General features: G+C 43.5%; 1 protein-coding gene across 1 annotated transcript in view; it reads right to left on the bottom strand.

Moving 5' to 3' along the window:
* Positions 1-22,360, bottom strand: part of LOC134848760 (WD repeat-containing protein 48-like) — a 391,131-nt gene that overhangs the window by 5,078 nt on the left and 363,693 nt on the right. The window contains exons 2-14 of the mRNA XM_063866275.1: positions 9,003-9,090; positions 8,707-8,941; positions 8,417-8,629; positions 8,261-8,349; positions 8,078-8,179; positions 7,800-7,904; positions 5,597-5,821; positions 5,385-5,529; positions 4,996-5,310; positions 1,218-1,486; positions 878-991; positions 473-555; positions 89-311 (exon numbers count right to left, since the gene is read on the bottom strand). Coding sequence (XP_063722345.1) covers positions 89-311; positions 473-555; positions 878-991; positions 1,218-1,486; positions 4,996-5,310; positions 5,385-5,529; positions 5,597-5,821; positions 7,800-7,904; positions 8,078-8,179; positions 8,261-8,349; positions 8,417-8,629; positions 8,707-8,941; positions 9,003-9,047 — 2,163 coding nt within the window. The 5' untranslated portion in view covers positions 9,048-9,090. The remainder of the gene's footprint in view (positions 1-88; positions 312-472; positions 556-877; positions 992-1,217; positions 1,487-4,995; positions 5,311-5,384; positions 5,530-5,596; positions 5,822-7,799; positions 7,905-8,077; positions 8,180-8,260; positions 8,350-8,416; positions 8,630-8,706; positions 8,942-9,002; positions 9,091-22,360) is intronic.

Here is a 22,360-nt window from a genome sequence, read left to right as displayed (position 1 = left end):
TTGTGCGGTTTGTAAAACCTTGACTTAAATTTAAAAAAAGGAGACAGTGCAATGTACAATGACACCTAATTAGAGCGCTCAAACTAACCACGTCGTTGCATATTAGCTCAAGTGCGTCCACTTCCTCATTCATCTCTTCTGCAGTCAACTGAGAGCCCCCATGATTGCCCCCCGTGGAATTATTTGCACTGCCTCCTCCCCCATGAGTGCTGTAGTGGTCTTGAGCAGACGACTCTGGTCGCAACACTTTCTCCACCACGTGCTCTAATATCTTCCGCACAGGCAACAGGTCGTTTGCGGAAAGACGATCTCTATTATAATTACAGAATCACTCTTGATGAAATGAGATCAGTTAACACTTAACTAAAGCTGAAAATTAGTTGTCGTAGGAACCATTAGAAGAATTTCAAGCGCCGAAGGTTTTGATCGGCGATGTAAAGAGTATCATCAAAAAATCACATGGGCAACTCACTTTTTGTTGTTGTAAATCTTCAAATTGCAGCTTGGGTGAGGCAGCAGAAAAAATGCCAGCTTGTGAAATTTTGGTGCAATCATCTGAAACAAAACTTACGTATGAACACAAGAAATTTTTTAAGCCAGCTACGGTAGTTTGAGCGAAGACTCTATACTCGATGTATTTTGATTTCAATTGAGGATTTTTTACGTTATAAAGAAGTTCCCCATTTTTGCAATAAGGTGAGAAATAATTAACAAGATCCGACAACTGGATTTAAAATGGGCGACTTTTTTTATTTGCTGAATTCAGAAAATTAAAATACAATTTTGAAACAGTCAGAATTGATTATAAGCTCCATTTGCCAATTGTGAAAAAAATTTCTGAACAGGCAATTTTCGGTTTTTTTAGCAGGTGAATTACCTCTATTACAATCTCCTTGATCCATTCTGGCAGTGCATCCTTCAGAGTCTGGGACTCGATGTCTCTCTCACAACTGGGGATGAGGAATCTCGCAATCGCCTTCCCAGACGGCATCTGACAGAACACAACACAATACACACTTATGTTAAAATATGGGTCAGACCATCTAAGTCAGTGAGCAGCCATTTTTGCATTTTCAATTTAAAGAGATATTTACTTTGAAAGTTCGCCAGTTGAAGCGACTATTTCAATCAAAAAGCTTGATTTCATCTTCGATGGTCTTACACAAGGACCTCTTCGTTCAGAATCTGTGCGGAACAATAGTGGTTTAAATCCAAACCTCGTTTATAATGAGCACAGTGTGATCAGGAAGGGAGAAGAAATTGTTTCCGAGGTACTTCAGCTGAATTCCACCTCCCAGTGCTGCCGCCTCACTCTCGTTACTGTCTCGTCTTCTTTCTCCCTCGGTGGCGGACGCCGAATTGGGTGCAAACTGTCTGCCAGAGTTTTCCTGCTCAGCCGCCGCAGCCAATTCCATCGTGATCTTCATGGCGCCACTTTCCGGCCACCGTTCGAACAGCGCTTGTAGCATCAGACAGGCAAAATGCACTGCAAAAAAAAAATCATTATATGAGTTAATGCGTGGTCGGGAATCTATCGTGCAAAGTACACAGTCGAAGCGGAGCTTCGCCCACTTGCGATACATCACAAAAAAAGCATGGCGAGCGAGCCAAAAAATGAGAGTCACGACATCGAATCTTGAAAACCAAGAAAAAACACTGAATCTAGCAAAATTTTCAGTTCAAGATTTTGCTTCATTGTTATGCAAGCATGTCGGTAAATACCATTGCCTGCGCTAAATTCGCATGAAAACAGCACCTAAGCCAACAACATAAGGTTAGACACTCTCGATCAAAAATGACGTCATAAAAATTAAGAAAGCGTGAAAAAAAACCGGTTTTGGTAATTAGTACAAAAAAGGAAAAAATCGATAAGAACGGGCATCGAAATGCAATCATGCTCAAAATATTTCAATTGGGAGTCCGGGGAGATCAATTCGAAGAACAAGGTTTTCTGCTGATCTAAAATGTAACTAATATTTACACAGACGAAGCTCTGCTTCACAAACAAACGAGCGACAGAAAACAGCCTTAAAAATTAAATGAGAAAAATTAAAAATCAACTGCGATTTAGTTGAACTTTACATATGGGTCAGATTTAAAAGTATGACCTTACTGGCCATTGAAATCAACGCCTTAGTCACCAATAAAGCAGCTACAGATACTATTGAATTGCACATGCTATACAGCAAAAATGCCACCACAAGCAAATGTAACTACCGTTCATTGCGCATCGAAACGGCCAACTGAATAGAAACCTCAGCTTTAAACTAAAATTCACCAATGCAAGTACCCACACTTCAGACAAACTACTTCGTACGAGACCCAAAATACCCAATCTCCCTCTTTCAATTAGCCCAACTTTTTCACCGCAACAGACTTAACATGCCATCATGGATATCAAAACTTCCTGATCCCTCAGCCCGGATGGTCTATCAATATCTACAACAAACACTTCGGTCTTTTGACATTTCAACAATTAAACTCTCCCGCCGAGCAAGAAACAAAAAACTTGGATTACTTTTGACCCGACTTAGTACTGCCACTAGCTGCAAACAGTCCGCTGACAAGTGCGCAGAATAAGAGTCCTGAAAACCATAGCATGTTCAACCTGGGGAAAACTTAAGAAACTACTTGCAAATTACAAAGCCCTCATGCTAGATTACGTCTCCACTGCATGGTACCATCCTGCCAGAAACACCTCATCTCCTGCAGGTTACCCAAATCAAGCTCTTCCGGTTATTATTAGTTCTACCCTCATGAGTTCCACTGCCCATCTGAACAGTGAAGTGTAAATACCAAGCTTCAAAAACGACCACTCTCTCTCAACTTCAGCTTTTTCAGCTCTACCCTCCGTTCCCATTCCCCTATTTTTTCCACACTCACCCTTTCCACCTCACCAATTACTCCCCTCTATTCTTGACAGCTTCAAAGACGAAACCTCTAACTTGTCTAATTAATCTTGCAACGAAAACCCTCCCGTAGATTTCAATAACCGAGATGAGGTATCCTTTGTTTCAAAATATTTTAAACCTATTTTTAAACTAAACCACCCTCCCTCAAAAGTTTTATGTATCCCTTCTCCCAAATTTGACCCCTCAGAAGAATCGGTCTTCAGAAATAAACCGCTGTAAGCTCTACCAAAACCGGTCCGGCTATAGCCGACTTTCAAAAACTTACATTTCCGGACTATACATATCCCTTTCTATCTATTCCCAACATGCTCCCCTTTTTATCTATTCCCAACCTGCTCCCCTTTTTATCTATTCCCAACCTGCTCCCTTGCCCCCACGCTACTTGCAACCTTCTCAAATGGTCCCAAAACCTATCCCATCTTTTCCCTGCAGACCTGGTGCTTTGTCCGATGGATGCCGCGAAGTTTCTATACCCGGAGACGTACGAGCCGAACGTGATCCCGGCAAACAACAATAACAAAAGGAGTCTCTTCGCTAGGTCACGATCGCTTGAAAATCCTGAAACACTAGCTGCCAATTTATAGCAGAAAACAGATGCTATGAACTTTCTAAATCTACTAAGTCGTTATAGCAAAAATCCTACCAAAATAATAGAGTCAAACTATTACACTACGCTCGCTAGCTCGTTTAGTAAAATGACTATTAAAAATGATTCGTTGGTCAAACTCTGCAAAGAAAGTTAGGAAAAAATGACAAACTTTTTTTGACAAAATTTCAAATCGTCTCCTGCTTTAAAAATTTCTTTCACGCATTCATTTGCTCTAATTTTCAAAAACAGCCAATAGACAGCTAGAAAAGAGCAATGAACGCAAGTAAACAGAAAAAAAAACAATTTGTTGAAAAATCACAACTTTCGAATCTCAAAGAAAAAAATAGATGCCCTTTAAGCTCTTTCACTTCTAGAACAATTTATGCTTGGCGCTTTTTTGATAACATTAACCCAGCTTGAGATAATTGAATCAATAGGTATAGTTTTCATTCCACTCGAAATCTAAAAATTAAATTCCACTTTCGAAACTAGAAATTTTTCACGTTTTTTCAAGCCATTTCCACGTTCGTATTTGGAAAGTGCTATTTACGTCACTTTCAGAAGATGAATTTCAATTGAACTCAAAAAGTGCATATATACTTAAGTGCGTTCATAAATGCATCAATAAGTATGAATGCACTTCTGTAGTTATTAGAGACTTATGAGGTTTTTCCTTAAAAAAATCAGCAAGACCTATGAAAGAGTCTTCACTACGTTCATTACTTTTAAAAGACAAAAACAAAACAGAGGCTAAGTTGCATTTCGCATACACAAGCAAAAATATCGCCGATAGCGCTACTGGGAAAAACTGAATGAGTAAAACTTTGAGTCTACAAAATTTCTTAAGTGACCCACGCCAATTATGAGTCTACAGAACTGCTAAGTGTCGCAATCCAATTATGACGCATTAGCACTACCAGTCAATTTAAAAAAAAAGAAATACACCAAGTAACATGCCTCAGTTTATAGAGCGGACGCATTTTCACTAGTATACGAAAAAGGTCATTAAAAAATCCGACCCTGTCCAGGTTCGAATCCTCTTATTTTGTTGCGGGTCTCCTTCCCTACCTCTACGTTACAGATCCATGACAACTTGAAGCTTAAGTGCTATTTGTAATGTAATAGTCTGTGTTAATAACCTTTCCTTAGCATTAGCTGTACTTAATAGCTGGATATTGATCAAAATGAACTCTTTCAAAATGAACACTTACATTTGCGACTTTTGCGTGTCCAGTCATTCAGCTAAGTACCCTTTTCTATTTATTAGACTTAAGACTTTTTGTGATAACCCATGTTCGAGAATGGTAATTGATAACAGGTCTACTGTTAAGAAACAAATCATCAAACGCTCTCGATTTCTCTCTCATCTCCTATGAGATACTTAGGATTTGGTACGACACTCCTGCAATGTCCCCTCTTAGTTATCTTGCCTACTTTAACTCATGTTGCCTTTAGAGAACTAGTCCGGGACAATAGAAATCTTTGAATTTGAACCTTTATCACTTTCTGGATTGTCTCCGTATCTCTGCTTCATGTCGAGTTCCTTCGCCGGGACCCAAGACTGCATGCAGTCCACTTCATCAATGTGTACACACAGATAGCCCGTCTTCAGATCAACTGAGAACCAAGATGGGACGAAGATGAACTGGAAGTGGTTCTTGATCTCCTCGTCAAAAGAGGACACTGGTCCAATTACTGAATGTTTTACTCCTGTCAGCACGTCCCATTTGGCTACAACTCCTTCTGAGTCTTGAGTCAAAACGTATCGCTTATTATTCAAAACATGGTAGCGAACAAGAGCTGGCTTTCCTGAAAAAAAAAAATGACCAAGCAAATGATTCATGTTTGAGCTCAATGATTGAAATGATTACTCGAAATTTTACCTTCAATTACGTAGCTCGCTTTTATGTTCTTGAACACATACGTTGGTCTAGGTTGATCTGAGTTAGTGTTATCTAGAATTGATTCATACTCATTTTCGCCATCATCAGCGTAATGTGTCGTTGTGTAAGTCTCAGATGGAATATCCTAAAAACAATAACACGTCAATTTAAAGCTTCTTAAAAAAGTCCTAATCAAAGTTCTGGTCACTAACCCACTTATTGATATGTGAAGACGTTGTAGACACCCACAGACTTTTCATGTTGACGTCTCCAAATTGCATGCTTAGAATTGGTCGCTTCTCTTGAACAACTTGTCGCGATGTGAACAAGCTGTCAGCTGATGACGTATCGCTAGTGTTCAAAGAAGGAGTGAGATCTGTTTCAAAGACAGCTCCATCTCGTCCCCCAGAATAAACCATTGTAAACGCTGGATCCGCCTAAAAAACAACAACAAACAATTACAGAGGCCAAGCGGAGCTTCGAACCACTTGCGATACAAGCAAGCATATCATAACGAGCTAGCAAAAAATGAGACAGAAGTCACTATTCAGAAAAAAAATCGGAAACTGTAGAAAAAAAAACTTAAATGTGATACATTTTCATAAGCTTAACTCAACTAATGTTCAATTTCATTCAAACAAAGTCGACAAAGCGCACAACAGCGTTAAATCAGCATTAAGTTTTTTCGAGCAACCATTAAGCCAAAAAAACCACCCGTTGAGCCGAAAACGAAATTGCGATGAAACACAAGGTGCCCAGCTTAAGCTGGAGATACCTGTGCCATATTTTTAGAACATGTACTAATTTGGGACGAAATGAGTAATTAAATAAGCAAATTGGATTTTACCCGACTTTTTTTAAAACTAAAATAAGGGATTAACCGCTTATGAAGGGGAATTTCTTTCTACCCATTTTTTGAACTGAACACGGTATCAAATAATTTGGCACGTTAAAAGAATGCAAAAAATGGACTTTTCCTAAGGTCATACCGTCTTTTCTAGGCAAAAGAAGGAATATGGTGTGACCATTTTTGCAGGCAAAATCTTTGCACAGTTCTTCTGATTGAACCATAAGCCTCATAAATGGCGGGCAAATTTTGAGACAAAAAAGCTTCAAAAACTATCCAAATCTCACACTTTTGATTTTTATTAAGTTATTTGAAATTTTGTTGAAATATTAGGGCTCCACTGCCTTAGCAGGAAAAATTCTCGCAACCTGTTCCTTTGATTGAACCCTTGATTTCAAAGTTGGCAGGGTAGTTTCTAAGAAAAGCCAACAAGTTTCCAAAAAAAGGTCACACATATGAAACATAGCCAACCGTCAGTTTGAACTGAGTCAATGAACGCAAGGAAACAGAAAAAAATACTGGCATAATTTTTGAAAAAACTTCTACTTTCAAACTTCAAAGAACGTAGCCAACAGACCGTTGGAAAAGAGTCAATGAACGCAAATAGTAAAAAAAAAATGAATTGTTTTTCGAAAATTCAACTTTTGAATTTCAAAATTAAAATATATGGCCTTGAAGCTCTTTAAATTTCTAAAACAAAAAATTATTGGTAAGTTTTTGATTAAAAAAACTTAACCCAATTTGAGAGAACTGGATCAAAATGTAATACTTTTATTCCAAAAAAAAATCCCCTTAACACTTTTGCTACTCGATAGTGGAGTTCGCCTTCCAAATGAACTGAACTTCAAAAATAACCAAAAGCAACCCGCCAAAAATCAAATTTGAGCGTGAACACTTTTCATGATTTTTTCTTGAAAAAAAAACAACAAAACAAGGATAGCCGGTTGCTGTGCAAGCAGCACAAAATGTTCCGAACAGCCTTAAAAATGCAAAAATTTGTGTCGCTTTTTCTGCGTGTTGTGATAAAAAAAATTGAACGAAAAAATAAAACTTAGGCATATTCGACATTCATAGTAAAATTCGCCTATTGCAAATTTTCATGCAGAAAATTTTGAATTTTGTTTTTGATTCCCAAATTGGCGCTAAAAAACTCCAAGAAGTAACTTTACTTGAGTGAAAATAAATTGTCACGGCTTAAATTACGCGTAAATGTGCGCCTGCTTAGCATCACCTTAAAAGCTTGAAAATAGACCAAAAAAATTGAACTGGTTTTTTTTTCGTTACAGAAAAGTTTTTCAAAATTTTTATGTCGTTCGAATCACGACTGAAAGGGCTTTAACATGATTTATCACTCGACCCATTCCTATGATTTATTTGTGGAACCTGATTATGGGTGAAAACAAAAAAAAAGAGAAAAAACTAAAACACCCGAAAACAAAGTTCCTACTCATTTTTAAAATGGTCGGAAAAAAACAATCAAGACCTATATGAGAGTCTTCAGTGCGTTCATAGACACTTTAAAATAAAGCCTACAAAACGAAAAAGTAAATGAAGGATTTGATTCATACCAAAAGACACCAGACACTGTCTTGATGAATTTTAAAGGTTTCAATGCATCTTTGCTCTCCCAGACACCAAAGTTTGATTAGCCCATCTGAGGAGCCTGATAGAACCTGGAGATTAAAATTTCAAGCTAAGGTGTTAGCTGATTACGAAAGAAATCTGGCGAAACTTAACGAGACACATCGGTTGCAACAGTTTGAATCTGACAAACCGTTTAACTTCAATCTGCCGCACCTGCTATGTCACTCGCAACTTTCGCCTGACATAATATTTTTCGACCTACTTTTGTACCGTCTGGAGAAACAACTAAAGACTTGACGATGTTGGAATGGCCCTTCAGCTTGAGGTTAAAATTTTGTGTTCTCGGGTCCCAGACAAGCAACGACTAAAGTCAACAAAATTCCTTTAAAGATGAACGAAATTATGAAATTTCCCATCGAACAATTAAGTGTAACTGTATGTTTACCTTGTCTGAAGTTCCTGCTACACATACGGTTCCAGTGGGGTTCATACTTAGACTGTATATTGAATCGGTAGCGCCCATCAAATTTTGAGCTTGAACAAAATTGAACTAGTTTCAATCATTCGTCTTAGCAATTGACTGACATATGTGGTTACGCACTGTTAATTGTATTATTTGTCGCTGTCAGTTGCAGCAGTTTTCCAACATCCCATAAAAATATTTGTCTGTCGAAGCCAGCACTTGCAACTAGCTCTCGATCACGTCCGTATGCCAAACACTTCACATAATCTTTATGGGTCCTTAGAGTAGACATGCAAAACCCACGACTCACATTCCAAACCTTCACGGTGCAATCCGAGCTCGCAGAAACGACTAAATACAATTGTATCTCTCTTCTCATTTTTTACGCAATAACTTATTTACGCAATAATAACGGCTGTTCTACTTACTGTTTTTACCATTCATACATAAAACAATGTCATTCACCCAATCGCAGTGATGCTCCATCGCTTGAGGGACGAGCTGGTTTTTGGACAGCGCTGTTGAGCCCACGCTCCATGAACGGATGACGCTATCTCGCCCTGCGCTATACAGCCGCTTTTCATGAGGATCGAATTGCAGCGCATTGACACCATTGTGGTGATACTTGATATCATTTTGATCTTCGCGAATAATAACTGTCACCTATCAAGTTAATCGATTAGAAACTCTAATTGAAGAACAAATTATTTAAAACATTTAATACCGTTCGCCTTTGGCGCTGTGCTCCAGAGCGATTGTAACCACTCATCGTTGCAATTCTTAGTAGATTACATTATCATTATCTACAACTAAACTTTGAGGTTGAGCAAAAATTTTGAACATTTAAAAAATTGCAAACTTCTTGTTCAGCATAGTGCCATTTCGAAAAAAACGTTATACTTTATTAGGAATTGAACGTTGCCTGCTAGAGATATATTTACTTTTGACAACCTTAAATAACATAGACAAAAACAATTAGAGAGATGTTAATGAACAAGAAACTGAAGTAGTAGTAGTAGTAGTAGAGGCTTTAGGGCTCATTGGCCCAGGGGTGTCAACCCTTCAGTTTTCAGCTGGCATGAGTTTTTGGTAGGGGTTACACGATCCACAGGAACACAGTACACGCCAGGTGCATGTGTCTAGCTGATTGTAACTGTTTTCAAAGTAGTTGAAGTAACTTTCTGTCAGTTGTTTTTTCGTCGGGTTGTCGCGAAACTGTTTGTGGAGTATATTGAAAAGTTTCGGGGCTCTCGTCCAGAAATTTTCGTCTGTTTTGCTGATGCGGTTTTTGTTGAGCTCGAATTCGCTGCATTGTCTCGTAGTGCTTTCTCTCAGTGATATTGGAATTGAATCTTCACTGACGCTGTATTTACCGTCCATGACCGATTGAAGAAACAGTATATCATGGAGTTCGATGTACATTGAGAGTGGTAAGATCTTCAGGGTACATAGTCTCTCTTTGTATCTGATTTTGCTTGATTTTGCGTAGTGAACAATTTGCTTTTTTTAATACTGTCTAGTCAAGACGTAATTCAATTTCTCTCTCTCTCTCTCTCTCTCAATTTGCGTTTTTTGTTTGATTTGACAGCTTTGAAGCTCTAGAAAAAGCCCGAAAAATATACTTTCTACGTCAGCTTAGAGAGTACGGGTATGCAGACAAGTGGCTTACAATTGTTATTTGAGTCTTGGATTACCAGCCGTCAAACGTATTGTTCCACAAGAAATTTAAAATGTTAATTCAAACGTTTTCGCACATTTTGTGCATCATCAGGATTAAATTTTTTTTACAATATTTACAGAACGATCAAAGACCTGAAAATTGAGAAACATGTCTTAAAATGCTGTCCAATTCATTAATAACATTTTCCTGTAAATTTCTGAGATTTTCAAGTTTTTCGTTCTTTCATGGTTATAACATTTCGATTTGGGAAAATTTTGATTCTGACATCGGTTTGAGTCGGTTTTTTTACTTTTAGCCATGTTATACATAGACTATAATTTAAGTGTTAATTCCCGGCTCCTGAATTCATCGCGTGTGTTGATCCTTTTTTTTTAATGAAAAAGGAGACATATGAGAAGAAACTGTTAGATTTATTACAGGCAGAACAATTTGTAACATTCGCCCAAATATCACACAGCGACGGAGCGTAGAAAAAGTACCTATTAACGACTGGCAGGCGTCAGTTACCTTAATCCTACTCGTTTTTCACCGTCTCGACCTTGCCAGTTGATTTTCTGGTCTGTTTAGGGCAAAGTAAAAAGTTACCATTTTTAGGCCATCAGTCAAACGACTTTTGATCAGCTTTCGTTTGCATGCGAACACAACCACATAGCTGAGTCTCGGATCCTGAGACTGTCATTAAAAACACGGCTCGAACAACCTATTTTTATATGTTTTTGTGTGACAGTTTTATATTAAATCCATTGGAGATGGATTGACCCTTTCCCTTTTTCTATCTACTCATGCTCTAAAATATTAAATAATAACGGTGTTAATTAAGATCTAGGACATTACAGCAACTGTTGAAGTTAGTTTACCCAGTCCCTTCACATATAACAGTCTCTGGGGGACCAAGCCTCCGCTCCCGTGATTTTCTTGAGATAACACTCTTATCTCTTATATTTCGTGTCCCGGGAGGGTTCCGTGGTATTTCTCTTCCCCCCACTGAAGCCTCCGTCTCCACAAATATCTGTCGCTAAGGTCCTTATCGTGTGTTTTTGCCACGATAAGAGGCTCCCTGTTTTTCTGTCTCTGATACAACTGTTCTTCACAATCTCTATCGTGGTTCTCATTTTCGTCTTTTTTATTCAAAATGGCCGTCTTTTTTCTATTCCTCAGAAATGTTCTTCTTCCAATCGAAATTTTAAAAATAAAAATTCTAGAACATTCTGACCCTCCGTCGCAACACTTTTTTGTTCATAAGGCCTTTAGTCACATTTTTTTCTGTCGCGGGAAGGATATGCTGTGTCATCTGGCAGAATGGCACATACTCCCCGGACAAGTCTCCATCAATGTCCCTATTGATCGCATAACACCGGGTTATCGTCAAGTAGTTATCCAGTTTTCAGTAACCAATCTTACAAATTGCATAAGAAATTGAAATTTATCTACTCCACCTCAACTCACTACGTGTTCACAAATGGCATCGTACTACATCTCACTGCCTTTCAACATTTTCACAAAATTTGCACCATGAGGAGTGTCCTAGATAAAATTTCTTTTCTGACTACTTACGTCATCTCGCCAAAAAACTTCTTTTCGCCTCTGATTAAAAAGTGGGACGTGGCACGGCCACGCACCCGTTAAAATTAACTTAACTTCACTCACCAAGTATAATCAGTCATTTATGCGGTCCTTTCCATATTAAAACTAAGAAACTCTGTGGCTAGGAAAGTTATTGAGTTACCCACCCTTCTCGAGCGAGTTTACTCAAACTTACCATGTCGCCACACAGTGAATTTGTGTCTTACACAGGTTAAAAACTTCAGTCGTGAATAAATAGGTAAATATACTCACCTATGTTCCTTATATACATACATAGATAGTAGTAACTAAAATCAACAATTTCAACAATTTTAACAATTGCAACATTTTCAAAGTTTGGTCTGACCAAACTAGATCAAAACAAAAAGTTTAACAAGTTCAATAATCAAAACTTGGTTGATTGGTTTAAGTTTTAGCACACAAATACAATCAAGTTTTTCTCTCCTTCTCTTCTCTTCTTTGGTCATCTTCACTCCATCATTTCTCCATCCTGATGTTCAGCGTCACTGTCTTCCAGAACTTTCTCTAACATGTCCAGAGAGTTGCGGGCCGTGCCCCAACCCTCCTGTTCCAACAGCCTCGGTTTGCAACAAGGTAGCAAGTCCACATTCACCTTCTGCTCCCGGTTCCTGCAAAAGCTGTTGTGAAGACACAGGCTCACGTTTCGTTCTAGGTCAGCTCTTAAGACCTCTTTCTTCTCATCTTCAGTAACACAAGGCGTTCCAGCTACCCGCTTCACCGCTGTGGTGACCGCGTTTCTGTGCGTCAAGAATGCTCGTTTATAGGCTCCTGGTCCTATATCTAGCTGGAAAGATTGATAGGCTTCCGTGTTCCTTGACATGTGACGCTTCGCGCGTTCATACATCCAAGATGTCATCACTGCAGGGAACCAAGGCATCAATCTTTGCCTTGACCATATTCTTTCAATGGCTTTAGGTATTCTCAGAACCTTGCAGGTGGTTCTGAAAAGATCCAACTCACAACTCATTTTTACGTTGCTCAGCTGTTCAGGAGTCGGCACGGCCGTCTCCTGCTCACTTGTGTCCGCGTTAGCCTCCAACCATCTCACTGCTAGCATGGCGCTAACCACCACGATTGACATTTGTTGATTCTGATCGGGCAACCCCGTGGAGTACAACTCCTCCACGTCCCATACTAGGATCAGATTCCCGCGTTTGGGGTACCACAACGTCTGCGCCAAGCAGTGGCAAGGATACTCCCCATGGGTTCTCACTATGTTCCTTCGGGTCCGATACCCTGAGGCTCCCAGCAACGGTTCCACTTCCATCAGAATTCTATGTAAATCGTCTTTCTCTTCTATGGTGGGGAATTCAGTAGGTAACGCTCCACTCGCTTTCTGTTTCTGGAACTCACTCACGTTACCTTCGTTCAGTCTCATGAACTCTTCACCCACAACGTCTTGCAACTCGCCTTCGGATCTCTTCGGGACTGCCCGAAAGATCTTTGCCAACAAGTCATATGACCTTTCTGACATTCTGGCCAACCTCACGCACTTTGGCACAGAGAAAAGTTGGTCAACCAACACTTGTTGCGTCCTCGCATCCATCACTACCATGTGCGTAGGATACTTGCCATTAAAATATGGCGCGGAGCTTGAACCCACCATATATTTTGAACCAGTAGGTCTGTGATAGGCTTCACTATCCTTCAGATTCATTTCGTTTTCTAGGGCTTCTCGCCAGCCTCCAATCTTTTGCTCTGTCTGTAATGCTCCAGGGAATATTTCCACGCTGAGGGACGTCACTAGCTCATGGGCACGCTCCAAGCGCTCGAGCGATTCTATCGAACTCGTCATGCTACAAAATCCCAAGGCTGTGATCAGGTTTTATGTCCGTCACCCCATGGCAGTCTGCGACCAACTCCATGGCACTCTTATCTGACATGCTCAATCTTCCATACAATCGTGCCAGTTGTCGATGCTGCTCGCTCAGCGTAATCAGGCAGTGTCCCATGTTACAAACATGTCCTTCCATCCCACTGTGTTGAGCCAAGCACGTGCCTTGCTTCAACCAATTACTCGATGTACCTTCCTCGGACAGCTCAGTGGATGGGTTGCTCTTCCTCTTCGTCAATCTCATGGCCAGCAGGTGATGTATCATGGCCAGATCATGTAAACTCGCATCATCATCCCGTTCTAACATGACATCCGCGGTCATGTCCCAGATTAAGCCTGCGTTAGGATGGGGACACCAGGAAGGCTTCATGAGTTCCCACATCACTACTAGACTAGTTTTCAAGGGACCGTCCCAAGAACCACAATCAAAACTCACTTGCCCTTTTAGCTCGGGAATTGAGGGTTCGACCACTCGTTCTTCCAAAATAATTCCCAGCTTGGGTTGTTCCACCATCAGCATTCCGATTTCCTTAATTCGTTCAACCCAGAAGTTGAGCACTGTGACTTGCTCATAGTCGAAGTATGCTTCCCTGGCTTCTTCGTTCACGAAGGGATTATACGCCATCCCCGGTATGCCAGACACATACTGGAACGACTTCAGTTTCCCTAGTGTTGCAAACTCCTTTTGTCCTCTGGCCGCTTCAATCAAGTCTCTGCTCACTCTCAATTCTTTGTTGGAGTATCTTCTCACCTCTTCCAACTTGCGATAGCTTTCCATATCATTCGACTCCTTGCTTGGCACGGTCAATGGCATGTCCTGATATAGCTCTAGGAGTGCCCTAAGGAAGTTCCTTTCGCAATCAACTCCCTTTTGCCGAATGATCTTTATACATTCTCCCAACACAGGAGTGGGGATGCGATCCACCACGAACCTGACAAAGCAAAGGGCATCCTTACGCTTAGCCCATGCTATCGCTGAATCGTCTTTCGAAATCAATGCTCGTAGAGCTTCCATTAACTCTAGCTCCTGTTCTCGTGATTTCGAGTCATTACTGGCTTCATACTCCGCCTTTTTGATGCCCATCAAGCACCAAGCCAGTCGTACTTGCAGATCAGTTCTCACGCAAGGATGAGCCAGGTATGCTGCCATAGTAGCAGGTGCATTCATCGTCTCATCGAAGTATTTCTGGAGGGCCGCCCTCCAAGAAATTTCTAGCAGTTTTTCCAATCCAATTTCGTTCGCTTCTGATGACATTACTGTGCCATACTCTCTTCGATTGAAGTTAGAGTTCTCCGTAAGCCCTTTCAGATATTCTTGCATGGCCCGCTTTTCACTCCAAGCCATCAGGTGCCCTCTCGCGGAGTTCCTCGCTTTCAACATCTCCACATAACCCCCTGCCGGATCTCCCATGTGGACCGATTCCGGCACAGTTATTCGACTGTACTCGACCACGTCGAGTTGTCCTTCCAGTTTCAACTTGGCCATGTTGATTCGCGAGGGCCTATAATCTTCAAGTCCTCCAGATCCACATTGACTGATGACTTCCATTTCTAACTTAGTGTCTGCCAGGGTTCGCGCCGTCTTCTTCGATCTAGTGGCGGTTACGGTCAGACCTGCCAAGAGCATAGGGGGTATCAGATTCTCTTTTTCTCCCCCTGTCAGCGTTGTACTATCTCCCTGCCCGCTCTCGCCTGAACGACCTGCGCTCGTTAAAGAGGTCACCACTGCGCTGGCTCTTGACTTCACCACTCTCGGGTTCATGGCTCGACTTCCTGCTTTCCCTTTTAGTCGCTTCAGCCCTTTCCTGGCTCGTCTGACAGGTAATTTCTTTGCAACATGCTGATCATCGGCACTGTCTTCTGTCACTGACTCTGTCAGAACATCCGACTCCATGGAGCTCACTATTTTTTCTAGGACCTCACGCATGATGGGTTGGTTCAATCCCACCTTCATTATGGACTGCGTCCCATATCGCCTTATCACGTCCCAAGATTTCTCCATGAAGTTTACTCGGCTCCAGATTGCTCCTGTCTTGCCTTCCAACTCCATTTGATATCTTTCCCATTCTTCTTCTGGTAATGTGCTGAGGAACGATATCTTCATTGACTCTTCGATTTTCCTCATCCTTGGTGATTCATAAAGCAGTTTCTGCGGATCCCTGCTTCGGCACTCTCTAGCCTGGCTTATTGGATCCATCGGAGATAGATCGGCCGACGCCTCCTTTGTAGGAGACATGAAGGACGATAGTGCCATTAACAATAAACTCCCATCGACTTCCCCCTCGTCATCTTCACTGAACCGGTACTCTAGCAAGTCCCTTTCCAGCGCTCCTAGATCGGTCTCTCCCGGTTTCTCCGTCTTACTTCCGGTCCCATCATCTTTATCGTCCTGATCCATCAATTCATCGTCGTCCGCATCAAGTTTCGGCCTAGGTCCCGAGGGTCCTTGTCGCGCGTCTGTGCCCGAATCCGGCCGAGCCGGTACGGCCATGTCTCCTGCATGATAAAACAATTCATCATCGACCAGGAACTCTACCAACTCCTCGCCATGTGGGGCCAGGTCATCTATCGTTATATATGAGCCTCCTCTGCTCTCCCTTGCCACCTCCAGCATCACCACTTTCGCTTCTCCTGACCACTTCAGTCTCGATAAGTCATCCGCGGGAGAATATACTTCGTTCCACGTTTCAGCCGAGACCTCTGGTCTCCTGGAGGGTAGTGCTTTGATCTTTTTCCTGCTCCAGGCATCGGGGAATGAGAAGTCGACCGTATGCGCGGCAGCAACGTTCCAGCTGATGAAGCGCGGCTCCATCCCTCCACTCCACTTCAGCATTCTCTTCTCTGCGTCACGAGCTGCTCCGATACGAGGGCAGTGATGGGAGATGTGACTCCCAACAACATCCTCCTTATCGGTGGATATCGATGGCATTGGTCCGGCAGCGGCCTGGACCCAGGAAGCCATGTTTGTTGATTCTCTTTTGCATGGGCATAGGCTCCTGGCAATTGAGGTCCTTGTAGTTGTTCAGGGTAACGTAATAGCACAAGCAAATCTCCCAGTCGACCATAGGTCATGGCAATCAGAGTCAGGAGTCCGTCCAATCTCAAATCTGCCAACGCTTGGGTAAAGAGGTTTGCCGGTCCTTTCACAAAGTTTTCATGACCAAATGTCACGTATAAGGCTAGCACCAGGCCAATCGACAACTTCCTGATGTCTTTGACGAAGCTCGCGATCAGGTTCCTAGATGCCTTCGGATAGCACGTCGATAGGAAAGATGGCGTCCATCCCACTCCCATTCCACCCAAGATAGCATCTGATTGTTCATACTGTGCCTTCGTGGCCAGCACGTCAGCTTGGAACTTGTCCAGCAACATCGTGTTTACGCCTTGCATCAGTTTCAACATCTTGCCTCCAGCCAACTCCCGGGCATTAAGTAGATTCTTCAGATACGCGTGTATCTCTTTAATTATTGCCGGCGCATGCTCAAACGCGTCCTCACCCAAGGTGCACAGCCTCGGTGACAGATACAACCATATGTTGTTGTGTGGCTTCGTACGCAAAGCCATTGCCATGAGGTCCTCCTCTGCTGACGTCATATTCTTTCTGATCATCCTTCCCTGCTCATTCTCTGCATGATCCATCTGTCTGAACCAGAGATCATCAGCCACCTGTTGTACTAACAGATGATCGTCACCTACCCCTGGTCTTAGCTTCAGTAATCTTGCGAAGTTGGACAGCTCCAACCCCAGAACTTCATCTAGCACCAACCGAGTTGTGCTACAATCTCTGAGCCCCTGTATGGCATTCGAAATGTCAGCCCAAACGGCGGGAAGCTCAGATCGGGACGGATAGTAATTGTCCGGGTCCACCACTCTAGTTGGGGCAGGAATTATCACGTTAAATATCCCCTCTGCTATCGTCGTGACCATTGTGTACACAAATTGAAGGGGTTCAGGCAACGCAGCGTAGCCTGGTGACAATACGAAGATCACCTTCACCACATTCATGGTGAAACGTTGTCTTGCTGCTGCCTCTACCTCGGCCATCGCCGAGAGCAGTGTCATTATCGCCTCCCCTATAACTTCGTTACTCGGGATCGATCCATCCGTCAGACGTGACAATAAGCCTCTGCTTTGTAGATGATCATTTGAGCCTGCAACCACTATTACCTGCGGCTCCATGCTGACCACTCTCCGTACACTTATCATCATGCCTATCGCCTGTCCCCAGTCCAGTTTAGGCGCCGTTAAGAAAATCACATCGGGCCAGAATAGAGAACGGGGCGTGTAGAGATAATCGGAGCCGGCCACAACCAGATATTTGGCAGCCTTCATGTCCAAGGGGTCATAAGCTGCAAAAAGGCCATCGCCTATTGGGGCCTTCAGGTTCCCGTATCTCTTATCGTCTCCAACCACTGTTGTAGTTCGGGGGTAATCCCTCGAATGCTCGCCCGCCGTCTGACCGGCTGGTTTAGCGAATTGTCTGTACATCTTGTGATGTTTGTTATTGGGCTTGTTCTCCGTCTGGAACTTGCCCTTGCGCACAGGTGGTGTCCTTTCCCGGGTCCTATCTCGAACGTCGGTGAGCGACCGGGTGTTTAAAGGTCCAAAGGTATTGTCATGAGGTAATCCATCCAGGTCTGCATGTCGGAGTGAGGTCGAGGAGCTGAATTTCTCCTGCTCTGCGAGCAGCCAATCCACGCCCGGTATCCGATAAAGTCGCGACACTGTGGGACTTTCACCGCCAGTCATTCTCATCGCATCCTCCCGACACGTCAAGGTATTCATATTCAACTTCGCCGACATGTCCGTCTTATACTGACCCCAATGACTAGGATCTGATCTATTCCAAAGCAGCCTGCTGCCTGATTCGGTTCCCTCCGCTGGCACGGTACTTGTAGACGGTCCCGCAGTCGAAGCAGGATTTGTCGTGGCAGGCGAATCGTTCCTCCTAGACGCGGTCTGGGAGTTATTTCTGTTATTCTGTTCCACCGATCTGCCGAGTCGGCTTCCAATCGACTGCGGCCTGGGAGGAGGAGCAGTCCCCAGCCTGTCTCTCACGTTTGAGCTCGGAGCGACGGTTACGGCTCCAACCGTCTCCGTTGCCAAGGGCCCTAGACGGTTGGCGAGGGATTCGGGCACGGTTGCCCTTATTCTACTCCCTCCGGTCAAATTGGTCCGAGCCAAAGAACCGGTCGCCCTCGACTCTTGCTCCACTTCTCTCAATTGCGTCTGAAACACATCGTTAATCCAATGCCTCCCTCGTTGGGTATTGAAGTGCACTCCATCCTTAGTGAGCGCGATGTGGTCAGTCATGCGCAGCATATTTTCGAGATCCAGGAGTCGCAACTCGCCAGGATTGTTTCTCACCAGACTGCGGGTCATTTCATTCCACCGCGTCACGTTGCCATTCATGAAATCTGCAGCTATAGTGCCCACCAAAGGATTTGGTGGTATCGTACACAGGATCACGAGCTTGGGTCTATACTTTTCTTTCAATTCGTTCAATAGACACACCAATAGAGGTTCCCACTTGTTCTCTGGAGTCACGGGGGCTCTCGAGACGTCATTGGTCCCCAGCATTATTACTAATGTATCCAGATGATCCTCGCTCTGGAACTCCATCATTTTGATAACTTGAGCCACTGAGGCTCCTCCAAAGGACAGAATGGTAGTCTGACCATAGACGAAGATCTCATTCAGATCTCTCACCAAACTGTCTCCAATGATCAAATGGCGACTCCCTGGGGGAATTACTTGGTCGTTCGTGGCGGGGTTCCAGCTCATGTCATTCAGGCAGGCTCGAGGATGCTCGGCTGGCACTTGCGTGAACTGATGACGTGCCATCAGATTCTTCCTGATGTCTACCACGCGAGACTTCTCAAAGACTCCACCAGGCGCAGAACACGCTATCGTGCGGGTTGTTCGCTCCGAGCTATTTGATGAATGATCACGACGTTGGGAAGGAACGATCCTAACCAGTGTCCGCTCAGTGCCTCTGTTGATCTCATCCATCGCGGCTCTGGCCACTTGGTTAAATGATTCCTGAAATTGAGGAGCTAGATAGGTGTCAGAAGGGTCTGGTATCGTAAACCTCTGACTCGAAGCAGACGGTCGTGTCTGCTGAGGAGCCTCGGGCCCCCTTGATGCACGCAAATCCAGAACCTCAGGTCCTCTCGATGCGCACAGCTCCTGCGCTGTTGTCCTGGGGCATGTGTCGTTAGATCCCTCCGAGGCTCTCATGCTCGCCAGAATTTCCGGTGACGCTTGGCTCACCTTCGCCATATACAGCTCCTTCAGGTGCTTTATCTCATCCTCCTTGTAGGCCACCTGCAGATCTTCAAATTTCTTTTTCCATTCGTCTCTCTCCCGAGCTATGGCCCTGTACTCCTGAAGTTTGGCACACAATTCACTCTGATCTCTCTCCTTCTTCTCCAGTGTCTCAATCGTCTCCGACGTCTGGATCTCTATCTCGCTCACTCTCACTCTCTTCGCTCCAATGAGTGGCTGCGCAGGTTGGACGGGCAAGGGCATCTCACCTAGCCGGTGGTCCCTTTGCTCACCGAGTCCTGGCTCACGAGCCAGGTCGTGGCCAGACATCTCTCCGCGCCTCCATCTCATCAATCGGTTTCGGCCTCTCTCGGCGGTCCCGGACTCACCGAAGGCCAACATCAACACGACTTCTGTAGGGCGATTCCCTCGACCCTCTCATCCCAGTGCATTGAGGAGTGCGACCACAAACATCGCCAACCCCGGGTCTTCTCGTGTGAAATCACAATCGATCAGCCGCTGATAGATCTCGTCTAGAGTCGCTCCTAGACTCGCTGAGAGGAATTCCATGAGTTCGTTCGTGTCACCCATTTCTTATCGTGTTGATTCTTGCTGTCGTGTAGTGTCTTCTTGTGTCGTTTCGATTCAATGGATTCAATAAACAATTTCTGATCAATCAAGATCTAGAAAACAAGTCGCGACTTAGAACCATCATTTTTGGATACAACATCAATCAATTCTTTAAAACTCTTCATTGAAATTCTTTTCACAATTCTGATTTAAAATTTAGCACCAAGGTGGATCGTCCACCTTTATCTCTGTCCGAGTAGCACGAATGTGCGCTGTCACCTTGATGACCTGGGGTGCCCCAGGTCTTTTATGACACAAACATAAAACATATCATAACAATAACATAACATAAACACATAAACATCACACACCTATACTATCACATAAAAACCTAATCCCTAATACTGTACCTAAAACCTAACCTAACCTAACCTAAAACTTGACTCTAATTCTTATCGAGCAACTTAATAAAAACCACTTATCGCCGAGCGCAATTCTAAGCATATGCTCAGATAGTATTTTTTATGTAAGTAAACCTCTATGTCAGTCTCTGAAAATATCACATGCACAAGAGCGTACAACTCTCTCGGGTGTAGCTTCCCTCTATTGGGATCATAAACTGGCAACGAGAGAGAGGTCACACCTCTCTCAACCAGGAAATCCCTAAGTCGAGTCAAGGCCAATACCAAGCTCTCCGGATTCACGTGTTGCCTATCAGTAGCTTTCGTAACCAAAAAACACAAATATTTCCCTGGTATCTGTGATGCAACAGGGGGCAACGCTATCATTCCTCCTACACCCGGCCTCTGTTTCCACAAAAACTCGATATTCTTGTACTCTCTTTTAAAGTCGGCCGCTAGTGCTGTTTTGAAGCTTACGTCCGCAGTTATCGCTATGGCGCACGTGCGTTCTGTGAGTATGAAATCGCTGTCCGTTATAACGATATTGTTCGAATAGTGGTTCGGTAGATCAAAATACGATTCAAAGATTCGTCCAAAAGGTGGTTTCTTAGCATTCTCGCCCTCTGTCTCTAGTTCTCCGGTTTCCCTTGCCGATTTCAATTTTTTTATTATGAGATTTTCGGTGTGGGTGAGTCCTACCCCCACTCCCCGGACAAAAATATCCATCGACGTCCCCGTCGATCGCCCAAAGTCTAGGAGACCGAGGTTGGATTGTGGAACACGTAGAGGACCATCTGGGGCAACCCAGTTGGACTCGGTATTATCATGACTGATGTATTCGACGCCGTCTCTATCGACGTCCTGAATCGTCAGGATCGTCTCTTTTGGATCTGTCGGCAGATCATGGAGCCATTCGAGCACGCGCAAGTTTGTTAGTTCTTGCTCATGAGTCTGTTCCGCTTCTGGTTCTAACTCCACTTCCGGTTCTGATCGATCGTCGATCCAATCTTGATCTATATCGTTCACAAGGTCGATTTCTTCTAGCATCGCTACTTCGTCCAGCCCCACCAGCGAGTCTATGACATCACTCACTACTATCCGGTCTACAACGAAGTCCTCGCCATACGGATTGTATTTCTTCTGGTTCTTTTCTCCCTTGTTTTGGCGTGTCTCAATAGTGAGCGGAAAGTCAGGCTGTATTCCTTTGTCAATTTCGGTTTGTTCCGGGCAATCCCAGTCTTCTTCGGCATAGGGTAGAGTTTCATCGTCCACCTCTACTCGCTCAGTCAACTCGAGATCCAGTGGTAGATCACAATCGTCCACCACCTCATTCCCGTCGTTCTTGTCGCGAGTACCCCTTTCATTCACTTCACAAGCAGGATCCACTATTAAATAGTCTCCCTCTTGCATGTCCGCTGGGATGCACCAATCCTCGGACGAGGCGTTGTGTGGTTTGATATTCTCGTAATGAGCCGCTCTTCCTGTGCTCAGCCGATAAAAACGACCTCCTTGATGCACCTCTGTTATCTGAAATGGACCACGCCACTTCTTTAATAGTTTCTTGGTTCCTTTTGGTGGAACCACTTCCTGGAACACCCAGACGTAATCGCCAACTGAGTAGGCTTTTGCATCGGCTGTTCTTTTATCAAACCTCCTTTTTTGTCTAATTTGCGCCTGTTGCGTATTCCTCCTGCATAAGTCATTAAGGTCCTGCTGTCTTCTAA

This window comes from Symsagittifera roscoffensis, chromosome 1 (genome assembly GCF_963678635.1).
Source record: "Symsagittifera roscoffensis chromosome 1, txSymRosc1.1, whole genome shotgun sequence".
NCBI lineage: Eukaryota > Metazoa > Xenacoelomorpha > Acoela > Convolutidae > Symsagittifera > Symsagittifera roscoffensis.
This window is presented reverse-complemented; position numbering and strand designations above follow the sequence as displayed.